Genomic DNA, 12,287 nt, shown 5'->3' with positions numbered 1-12,287 from the left:
TCTATTTTGTAATGTATTTGCTTTGACACCTTGTCTTATAGATAACTAATTTCATTAGGCCTTGATTCTGCAATTGGGGTGAAATAGTGCTAATTTTTTTTTGTTACATATTTGATTTTACACCTTGTGTTATAGATAAGTAATTCCAATTAATTCCATTATGCCTTGATTCTCTAATTGGAGTGAAAAAGCGGTCTAATACTACTGCTATTTTACACTTACAGTTACTGTTACTTTACAGTATGTCCAACAGACAGGTGCCAGGGCCTTCCAAGGGAACAGGCAGCAGTAAAAATGTTTCTCGAGGTGGGAAAAGTAGCAGCAGAAGAAGGGGAGTTGGTAGCAGCAGTCACAGCAACAGGCCAGAGCTGCCAGTGTCATCCAGCGGTCGTGTTTTGACCAGCAACCTACAGTAGCTGTTGACTCAGTCTTCAACATCATCTGAACTGACATCAAACAGTCGGTGGGTTCCTCTGATACCACGCTTAGCTGGCATGGCTCAGGAACAAGCTTAGTGCCCCTGCCTGTCCTGAATAGTGTTGATCACAATTATTATAATCGCAAATTTTTATCGTAAACATTGTCACTCGAAAATTCACAAATATCTAGAATATAGTGCTATATATTCGTAATCGTGAATATTCTAGATTTTTTTTCATTAGTACCCATGATCCCTCACTGCTTCTTGCTTGTGGGCTAATGAGAAGGCTGCAATATCTTTGACTTTTGGAGTAGTGTTGACTGCAAATTTTCATATCGCAAATTTTCATATCGCAAATTTTTATCGCAAATTTTCCTATTGCCGATTGTCACAATCAAGAAAATAATGACTGGAGTTCAGGAATTCTCAAATTTGCTAATTTATGGTGAATATCGCTAATTCGAATATTGCCCCTGCCGCTCATCACTAGTCCTGAAACTGCCACCTTCATTTTCTGTTCCTTCAGCTTGGAGAGTATTGTATGCAGTCGGCTTGGCTTTTCAATAAGGACGAGCTTATAGAGGACTGTCAGCAGCTATTTCCCAGCCAAGATTTGGAGGAGAGATCTACTGCTTCCTCCTGTAGGCGGGAAGAGTAGGTGTTGCGAGTGGTCAGGCATGTGGCTATCAGACTGGTGAGAGTGACATCAGTGACATGCAGACAGTAGTTAACGATCATGTAGCTGATCGCACGTGAGAGCCAGGGGAAGAGGGGTCTTCATTTTCATCATCAGAAGATGAGGGTGGCAGCTTGCGCATGAGCCAGCGGCTGAGCCAGCAGGGTGCAAGTGAGGTCGTGAGTTAACAGGATGGCAGCAGTGTGAGATTTGAAGCCAAACATGCCCGGGTTAGACCGTCTGATACGCAGGAGCCTACCTGGAAACAACTATCGGTGCATGGGTTCGTGGAGGCAGCGGTAGACAGTCATTATGCAGTGGTGGGAGTAAAATGCCATACTCGCCGGTGTGGTCGCAGGAGGATGTCAATGTGCCCGTATGTAGGATCTGTAGGCAGAGGGTGAAGCACAGTCAGGGTGCCAATGTTGGCACCACTGCCCTGCGTCAACACATGGAGCATCTCGATAAGGTGGCCTCCCCCCCCTCCTTTGTCACTCTCTTTCCCCCCCCTCCCTTGTCACTCTCTTCTCCCCCCTTGTCACTCTCATCCCCCCCTTGTCACTCTCATTCTTCCCCCCACTCCCTTGTCACTCTCATAATTCATCCCCTTGTCACTCTCATCATTTCCTCCCCCCTTGTCACTCTCATTCCCCCCTCCCCCTCCCTTGTCACTCTCATTCTTCCCTCCACTCCCTTGTCACTCTCATCATTTCCTCTCCCCCCCTTGTCACTCTCATCATTTCCCCCCCTTGTCACTCTCATTCCCCCCTCCCTTCCTTGTCACTCTCATTCCATTTCCCCCCCCACCTCTAATGTAGCGTGGCCGAGCTCTGTTCGGTCCGCGGTACAGGAGCATTTGTTTCCTGTACCTGGCCGGACTGAAATGAAGTGCACACTAAGTAAGCACTTCCTGTCAGTCCGGCCGGTTACAAGAAACAAAAGCTCCTGTACCGCGGACCGAACAGAGCTCGGCCACGCTACATTAGAGGCGCTTCCCTCCTGTCAGTCCCTCTCTCTGGGCAGTGCGGCAGCCACCGTACTTAAAAAAAAAAAAACTTGCGGCAATGCTTTTTTTTTAAAACCGCACGGGACCGGCGCCCCCTGCTAAATTGCGCCCTAGGCGGCTGCCTAGGTCGCCTTACAGGTGGCGCTGGCCCTGCACTTGCGTTTTTCTTTTCCGGCATAGAGTTCCGTCACAGGGGCTCTATACCGGAAAAGGACTGATCAGTTTCATCCCCATGCATTCTGAATGGAGAGTAATCCATTCAGGATGCATCAGGATGTCTTCAGTTCAGTCGTTTTGACTGATCAGGCAAAAGAGAAAACCGCAGCATGCTACTGTTTTATCTCCGGCCCAAAAAACTGAAGACTTGCCTGAATGCCGGATCCGGCATTTTTTCCCATAGGAATGTATAAGTGCCGGATACGGCATTCAAAATACCGGAATGCCGGATCCGTCCTTCCGGCCTGCGCAGACCAGTAAAAATGTGAAAAAAGATACAAGACGGATCCGTCTGTCCGCATGACAAGCGGAGAGACTGATCCGTTCTTGCAATGCATTTGTGTGACGCATCCGGATCCGTCTCACAAATGCTTTCAGTCACAGCCAGATCGGCGGATCCGGCGGGCAGTTCCGATGACGGAACTGCACGCCGGATCACACTACCGCAAGTGTGAAAGTAGCCTTAGACTGCTTTTTCACCTCAATTAGAGAATCAAGACGTTATAGAATGACTTTTAGAATGACACCCCAATAGTATTAGTATTAGACAGTTTTTTCACCCCAATTAGTGAATAAAGGTGTAATAGAATTGCTGATCTATTATCCAATGGGGACACTGTTCAATTAGTTTCTGCATTCTCTTTCCTCTCCCTATGCTCTCACTATACTGGGAAAAAAGTCCCTGTGCTGTCCCTGAACTCTTCTTTTCCAATTTTTTCGAAGTAATGGTTTTCTTGAGCACTGTCCCTAGTGCTTGTCACGTATCTCCCTATACTGAATTCACAGTGAAATGGCGGAGACCTGGCGGGATGAGGGTTTTATATGGCTATGACATCACAGGGGCTGGTTAGCTGCTGAATGACTGTCTGCATGGCAATATGGGTGATCTCGTGTTCCCGGGCTTCTTAGGCTACTTTCACACTAGCGTTTTTGCTGGATCTGGCAGGGTTCAGCAAAAACGCTTCCGTTACTGATAATACAACCGTCTGCATCCGTTATGAACGGATCCCGTTATATTATCTTTAACCTAGCAAGGACGGAGCCGTCATGAACTCCATTGAAAGTCAATGGGGGACGGATCAGTTTTCTATTGTTACAGATTGTGTCAGAGAAAACTGATCCGTCCCCATTGACTTGCATCGTGGGTCATGACGGATCTGTCTTGCTCCGCATCCCAGGACGGAAAGCAAACCGAAGCATGCTGCGGTTTGCTCTCCGGTATGAGAACAGAACAGAATGCATTTGGAGCATTCCGTTCTGTTCAGTTACGTTTTGTCCCCATTGACAATGAATGGGGACAAAACGAAAGCATTTTTTCCCGGTATTGAGACCCTATGAAGGATCTCAATACCGTAAAATAGCCTTACTTTCACTTTGTAACACATGTAGCCTCTATTTTAGGAAAAAATCTATTTGTTACCACGGAGCAACAGGAAATTCGAATTTGGCTCGAATCAAAATTTTCTTCAACTTCAGATCATATTCCACTTCATCACCTTTGATTCATTCAACACTAACGGTAATGTTTAAAGATTTTTACCACATTTTGTTTTATTATCAGTTTCTTTCATCCACAGGAAGTTCTTAAGGGAAACCGGACTAAGGTTGTGGAGTTTATATTACTGGGATTTCAAAATCTCCACCTTTTCCGTATCCCATTTTTTATCCTCATTGTTTTCCTATATATAGCGACTGTGGTTTCAAATCTGACAATCTTCTCCTTAATATCGTCAAGTTCCAGCCACAAAATGAAATCTCCTATGTATATTTTTCTTAGTCATCTCTCGCTTTCGGATATTTTAATCAGCACCAATGTTGCTCCTAATGCATTACGGGTCATTTTGCTGGGTAAGAGCAGCATACCAGCTCTTAGCTGCATCACTCAGTTATATTTCTTTGGGGCCTCCACCATTTTGGAATGTTGTCTCCTCACTGTGATGTCTTATGACCGATATTTGGCAATTTGTAGACCATTGAGATATGCATCTATTATGAACATTAAACTTCTGAACAGTCTTGTTACATACTCATGGATGGTGGGGTTTCTGCAGCCTCTCATTACTCACACACTTATCCTACAACAAGATTTTTGTGGGCCCAATGTCATTGACCATTTCTTTTGTGATGTTGCTCCTCTTCTAAAACTTTCTTGCTCTGACCAAACATTGTTAAAAATTGAAGTGTCTATTGTGGCTTTGTTTGTGGGTCTTCTGCAGTTTCTGTTTATCATCATCACTTATGTTCTCATATTTGATTCAATTTTTCACATGTCCTCAAAGGCTGGGAAGGAAAAGGCTTTCTCCACTTGTAGTTCACACCTGGCTGTCGTGTGCACATATTATGGAACACTCATCATACTGTATTTGTCTCCATCCAGAGGATATTCCTTCAGCTTAAATAAAATGTTATCAATAATTAACACAATGGTGACTCCATTCTTCAATCCCATCATCTACACCCTGAGGAACCAGGAGATCAGAACGGCCCTTAAAGTCCTTCTATGTAGATAGATAGACATATATATATATATATATATATATATATATATATATATATATATATACATATACACACTCACCTAAAGAATTATTAGGAACACCTGTTCTATTTCTCATTAATGCAAATATCTAGTCAACCAATCACATGGCAGTTGCTTCAATGCATTTAGGGGGGTGGTCCTGGTCAAGACAATCTCCTGAACTCCAAACTGAATGTCAGAATGGGAAAGAAAGGTGATTTAAGCAATTTTCAGCGTGGCATGGTTGTTGGTGCCAGACGGGCCGGTCTGAGTATTTCACAATCTGCTCAGTTACTGGGATTTTCACACACAACCATTTCTAGGGTTTACAAAGAATGGTGTGAAAAGGGAAAAACATCCAGTAATGCGGCAGTCCTGTGGGCAAAAATGCCTTGAGGATGCTAGAGGTCAGAGGAGAATGGGCCGACTGATTCAAGCTGATAAAAGAGCAACGTTGACTGAAATAACCACTCGTTACAACCGAGGTATGCAGCAAAGCATTTGTGAAGCCACAACATGCACAACCTTGAGGCGGATGGGCTACAACAGCAGAAGACCCCACCGGGTACCACTCATCTCTACTACAAATAGGAAAAAGAGGCTACAATTTGCACGAGCTCACCAAAATTGGACTGTTGAAGACTGGAAAAATGTTGCCTGGTCTGATGAGTCTCGATTTCTGTTGAGACATTCAAATGGTAGAGTCCGAATTTGGCGTAAACAGAATGAGAACATGTATCCATCCTCCGATGGCTACTTCCAGCAGGATAATGCACCATGTCACAAAGCTCGAATCATTTCAAATTGGTTTCTTGAACATGACAATGAGTTCACTGTACTAAAATGGCCCCACAGTCACCAGATCTCAACCCAATAGAGCATCTTTGGGATGTGGTGGAACGGGAGCTTCGTGCCCTGGATGTGCATCCCTCAAACCTCCATCAACTGCAAGATGCTATCCTATCAATATGGGCCAACATTTCTAAAGAATGCTATCAGCACCTTGTTGAATCAATGCCACGTAGAATTAAGGCAGTTCTGAAGGCAAAAGGGGGTCCAACACCGTATTAGTATGGTGTTCCTAATAATTCTTTAGGTGAGTGTATATATTGTAGTAAAACATATATTAAAATATATTCAAGTCATGAGATTGGGATATATTGCTTGCATCAATATAGTTTATTGCAATAATAGAGAAAACTCATATTATACAGGTCATGATTGTCAAAATATGTCTTTCCTACCTATCACTTATTGGACCCCACATCTCCAGTCTACATGACAAAGGGATATACAGTAACAGGGGTATAAAGGGGTATACATTACAGACAATGCTTGTGTGCCACATGGCCTTATGAAAAAGTATTGGAATATAATTTTAGGGCACAGAGAAGTAAAGCCAGGCGTTATTGAAATGCCTACATGAAGTCAGAGGTTAGAGTCTGTGGGCTTCCTTCTATAAGATTCACAAAGGAAATCCAGCACAGCAAATGCTTAAGTATAGAGTTTATTAAGTGTAAGAGATTTACATGGATAGTAAAAGAGATAAGTAGTGAAAAAATTGAAAGTCATACATGAAAATGTGCCTGGAGATTGTTCTATCACAGAAGATAAATGGAAAGAATATGATCTGATGGAAATAGTGGATTTTATTTCCCCCTCTCTTTCAAACTGAAGTTGCTGCCTGAGGTCGCTGAAGTCAATTTGGGCCTCCCAGGCCTAATGATTCACTGGCAACCTCTTTACTTTCTCACCTAGTGAGGTGAATCCATGAAGTCACTTATCTTATAGAACAATACTTCTCGCAGTAGCAGTGATCTAGAAGAACAGGGAGTTTATTCACCACCACTGATATAGCAGATTTGTCAGAAGCGCATAACCATAGGTGCACCACCAATGAGGCCAGGTGAGGCGATCTCCTCAGGCAGCACCAGGTAGGGGCAAGAGAGGGGCAGTCAAAGGTACATGGGCTGAAGGGAAGGGGTTATGTTAAGAAATTGGCATTGGGGAGGGAGGGCACCGTTTCAGTTTTCGCCTCAGGCAGCAGAAAGGCTAGATGCACCCCTGCGCATAACGTTGAACAGATGGATTTTGCAGAACTGGATGCAGAGCTGGATGGCTGTGCAGCAATCTGGTTAGGCATTATGGCATAAGTGAAGATTTGATGTAGAAGAGCTGCAGCAAAGGAAGGTCAATATAGCAGAGCTGGAAGGAGAATGTAGCTGAGCTGGGTAGAAGATGAGCATAGAAACAGCAAACGACCTGTTTCAGTTACCTTGCTTGTTGACATCATCAGAGATAGAGACGGTGGCAAAAGGAGATTGAGACTGTGCACGTCACTGGATCCAGGACAGGTAAGTAACACATCCAAAACTCCTCAAATGAGCTCCTCAGACTAAGTGTTGTATTCATTAACTTGGAATTTAGTCAGCGTTTTCAGCATCTGTCTCTCAGGTAGGTGTGTCACCATTATCAGACCCATTCACAACCGAAGAGTCTCTTTCACTTTTTGTCACACATGCTACCATACAACAATTTTCATTTGAAATCCCAGTCGCTTTGATTTTCTACACTAGTCCCACTCAAAAGTACCTAGAGGGAGATTTATCAAGAACGTGGAAAGGAAAACTAGCTTAGGTTCCCATAGCATTTCAGAGCTTTTTTGGAAAATGAAAGGTGGAATCTGATTGCTAGCTATGGGCAACTAAAACAGTTTTCCTCTACACCAGTTTTGAAAAATCTACCCCCTAGAGAAGGGATGCCCAACCTGCGGTCCTCCAGCTGTTGCAAAAAACCCAGCATGTCCGGAGAGCCTACAGTTATCAGTCTACAGCAGGGCATGGTGGGAGTTGTAGTTTTACAACAGCTGGAGGGCCGCAGGTTGAGCATCCCTGTCCTAGAGTATAACATTCCCATATCTGTGCATTCTTTACACACTCTTGAAGGAGAAGATCCTACAAGGACCATGTGTGACACCCCAGAGTTGTGTTACTACACACCTCTATCCCGCTACTATCTTCTAAGAGCTTTTACACTGTCATCATATGTGATTTTGCTTATGTCCTCCACAAATGTGCATCTAAAACCATGTTAAACACAATTGTTTCTGTAATTTTCCAGGTTCACCAGCAGGTGGCAGCATCATTGGTAGAGATAGTTTTAATGTTATGGCAGTTCAGAGTGGAACAATCCTGTTCTAGTCTGCCCCCCTGCTGAAGAGAGGTGGAGGATTCCATCTTCCTGCAGCAAGGGAGGGAAAAAACAGTTAGAGACCCCTGTATAGGAAAGACAGCAAGGACCAAGTCTCGTCTGAAACTTAGTCACAATCCCAGTCTGAGCTCCTTCAGCCTCAGCAGGATGAAGACGCAGAAAACTAGCTACAACCTACAGAGTTCCAGGAAGAAAGCATCCCCTGATAAATCATCTGTGAGTTAAGTCCAGAGACCTAGGAGAAGCCATTCCTCCTCAGCTAGTCTGTCCCCATGCAGCAGAAGTTACAGAAAAGTGCAAAAGATTAATTCCTGTCACAGTTACAGAGCTACCAAGCAGACGGCTGATCCTGCAAGCTCCAGATTTAAAGCAGAAGTATTTATTCCTGCCAATCATTGCTAAAACCTGCTGGGACCAAAGACCAAAGCTGTATACTGCTTGGATTCAAGTTATGTCAAGTAAATAAACGTTTGAACTTCATCTAAAGGTCTGGACATCATTTCTGCTGCAAAATTCCTCTTTTACTCCTACTATCACTACACTCAAATTTATTGCAAGTGAGCCAGGAGTCCGGCCGTACCCAGGTAGGAAACACCGTGACACAATTATCACCACCCTATAGAGACATTATAGGCCATTACACTGCTCCGGCATTCCTAATCTGGGACACCTTGGGAGAGCCCTGGGATAGTACCCTGCGCACGCTGCAATTGGCATCACGACAAATACAGAACATTAACCACTCGTACCTGGTCACTGCACATGCCTCCCAGAACATGCAGCCTGGGTTCATAGCCATGTTGTCCTACTGAGTATGAAGACCACAAACAGTCCCTGTGAATACCTGTTGAGGAAAGTCACCACATAGTGCCATTCAAACACTTTTCACACAACCAATATCTCCTGGAGTACTATGGACTGAAATAAAGCAGTTAATCAGAACTGTTGCCCGTTGTTAGATATGAAAGAGGAAGACAAAGGCCTAAAGAGGTTTTATTGCCTTAAGGTCCCTGATTGGGTAAATATTGAGAAGGAGCATTCCTAGGAACTCTTGTTCCATATAATCGCCCTGTGTAACAGTGCCGGCCATCACCAGATACACAAGCAAGCAATTATTGGGAATGAACAGTTTATTCCTGATAATTACCTGTTGAGTTTGCACATCTCCTGTTTATTCAGCTCTTTACATTCATCATAGACTGCAATAAAAGGCCACACATGAACAGTTCCACCTCTTTACTGGTTTAGATAATTGTGGCACCTGAAAAGAGAAGTGGTTTGGGGTAAAAAACCTCTTTCTAGACCAAATGGCAGCTCACTTAGCAGGTGAGGGAATTGCCTGTAAAAGGGAAATAATGGGGCACATTTAATAAAACCTTTCCACCAGGACTATGTAAAAAAGGCACAGACTTTGGGCACAGGACTTTTTGAGTGTTTTGTGTATAAATACAGGCAGGGACCTGCCAGGGTCCCCCAACAAGCCACTGTCTTTATCCCATAACACAGTGTGTGTATATCCATCATCTGCCCCTGATAAGCAGCTTTGGAATATGAAAAAGCATGAGAGATGTGATGGTGTGGTGTGTTTTTAAACATGTTGGGAGTCATTTATTATCCTGAAATACACCTATATATTGTATTTTAGGTGCAGATAGTGGCGCAACAAGCCCTATAGCTGGCGATGGATTGCTGAGGTCATGTAGACGTGCCGGTCTCTACATAACTTCGGTGCATCTAGCGCCGATTCTAAATCTAAGTCAGCTTCCTTGTTGTGTTACATTTAGACCATTTTCTACCTCTAAACCAGGCATAGGAAATGATGGCCCGTCCCCTTCCCCTCCCACGCCATGCCCACTTTTTTTAGACCCGGCGTGAGCGGGGAAGAAGTTGCAGATTCTGCCGCACCATGGCATTCAACAGAATCTCCACCAGATATACACTACAAAAGTGGCATCTATCTGTCAAAAATTACTCCAAAAATTCTTACCTTACAAACCTAAGAGGAATATAAAACAAATAACTTTTCATCAAACACTACTAAACAGGTAAAAAGTAACTTTAATATAATATTTTAATTATTTTGTTCTAATGAAGCAAACAGAAGAACCATCGTGTTTGCTTTCTTCTAAAAACTGTAGGGGTCATCTATTAAACAAAACTACACCTAAATTAGGCATATTTCTAGCGTAGATTGTGATCCTTTGCGCCACAATCTGTGACTTTCCCCCGCTCATACCAGGTCTTAAAAAGTGGGCGTGGCGTGGGTGGGGAAGGGGACGGGTCTGTAGACCCGTCTTATTCATCATCAGGGGCGTTGCTGGGTCAAAACATTCATGTCCTGCCTGCCTGTTAGATATAACTTTATTGCTGTCCTCAGGACGGCAATACAATTGAATCTACTGCACTGCAAGAGCTGAAGGACCTGTGATGACCTCACAGGTCACGTGATCGGTTCTAAATGCAGTAGCTGAAAAGGACCTGGGTTGATGTCACCATCATGTGACCAGTGCAGGAGAGGATGGCTCAGCAGTGAAGAGAAGTCCTGGGAAGAGGCTGAGATGAGGTCTGCTACATGAGGAGAGGTAAGTGAAGATTACTCAGTGTGAGAGGCAGAGCAATGTTGGGAGTTGCAGTTATTTAACTGGGACTGTATGTTAGGGCTGAAGGGAGGGAAGTTATTTACATGGGGCAGTGAGGTGGAGTGATGTTAATTACATGGGACTGAAATTTGGAAGTGGCTGGGGTAGGGTGATGTTATTTACATGGGACTGTATGTTGAGTGGTAATGTTATTTATATGGGACTGCATGTTGAAAGTAGCTGTGAGAGGGAGTGATATTATTTACATAGGATTGAATGTTAAGGGCTAATGTTATTTACATGGGACTACATGTTGGAAGTGGCTGCGGAAGGGGTGATTTTATTTACATGGGACTGTATGTTAAAGGTGTCTGTGGGAGGTAGTGATGTTATTTATAATGGACTGAATATTGAGGAGGTGATGTTATTTACATGGGACTGTATGTTGAAGGCGGCTTGGGAGGGGGTAATGTTATTTACATAGGACTGTATGTTGGAAGGGGCAGAAGAGATGGTGTGATGTTATTTACATGTGACTGTATTTTGGAGGGGGCTGTAGATAGAGAGGGATGTTATTTACATGGGACTGTATATTGGAGGGGGCTGGAGAGATGGTGTGATGGTATTTATATGGGACTCTATGGCGGAGGGAGGGAAATAGTGTTATTTACATGGGACTGTATGGTGGAGGTGTTAAGAAATTAAAATTTCTGAGGACACTAAACTGAGAAATATAACTACAAGGGGCACTGCAGGTGGCATTAGAAATATTGGGGGCACTTCAGGGCAAGCATTATAACAGTAGGGGGCGATATAACTACAGGGGCACTGCAGGCGGCATTATAAATACTTGGGGAGCTTCAGGGCAAGCATTATAACAGTAGGGGGCAGTATAAATACTGGGGGCACTGTGGGGGCATTTTAAATCCAGGGGACATTAGGCGTTCTTCTTACTACAGGGGGCTCTATAGGAGGGATCTGCATTATTTTTACTAAGAGCACTTTGGGGGCCTTATAACTACTGAGGGGTCTGTAGAGAGCTTTATTACCACTGGGGGAATAATAGGGGGGCTTATTTCTACTAGGGGCTCTGTCAGGGCATTAGTAATACTGGAGGGCTCTTCTACTAATGGAGGCACTCTTTTGGAGCACTATGACTGTTGGGGCACTGTAGGGGGCAGTATTACTAATGAGAGCATTCTAGAAGGGAATTACTATTGGTGGGACTATAAGGAGTACTGTTACTGTGGGGGGGGGGCACTCATGTTTCTTCAGGATAGTATTTGGGGGTACAGAAAAGTAAGAAAGCTAAGATGCCTGTGCATCACACTCTGCAGAGACGAGGCACGGTTGAGAGAAGTGTCTGGACCAAATGGAGAAGATGATGACAGAGAAGATCTACATCAGAGGAGACGTCACCTGGGAGGCCCTGGAGGTGAGATGTATAGCAAGTACAGTAAAATGTCTTCAGTGCTAGTGTTTGCAGGGGGGGGATTTGGTTGTTCAACTTAGAGAATTGGGCCATATGCATTGGTGCTTGGGCCCCGGATCTTTTGAGACCCTAGCAACGCCCCTGTTTATCATTATCTACGTCTGACTCAGGTGTAGAAAATGGTCTAAATATAAGACAGCTAAGCTATCTTACACTTAGAAGTGGCAGT

General features: G+C 44.0%; 1 protein-coding gene across 1 annotated transcript; it reads left to right on the top strand.

Moving 5' to 3' along the window:
* The first annotated feature begins 4,064 nt into the window (after positions 1-4,064).
* On the top strand, positions 4,065-4,829 carry LOC120989211 (olfactory receptor 13A1-like). The gene has a single exon (XM_040417161.1). It carries the CDS (start codon positions 4,068-4,070, stop codon positions 4,827-4,829), a length of 762 nt encoding a protein of 253 aa, XP_040273095.1. The 5' UTR covers positions 4,065-4,067.
* The last annotated feature ends 7,458 nt before the right edge of the window (positions 4,830-12,287 follow it).

This window comes from Bufo bufo, chromosome 1, assembly GCF_905171765.1.
Source record: "Bufo bufo chromosome 1, aBufBuf1.1, whole genome shotgun sequence".
Taxonomy (NCBI): Eukaryota; Metazoa; Chordata; class Amphibia; order Anura; family Bufonidae; genus Bufo; species Bufo bufo.
This window is presented reverse-complemented; position numbering and strand designations above follow the sequence as displayed.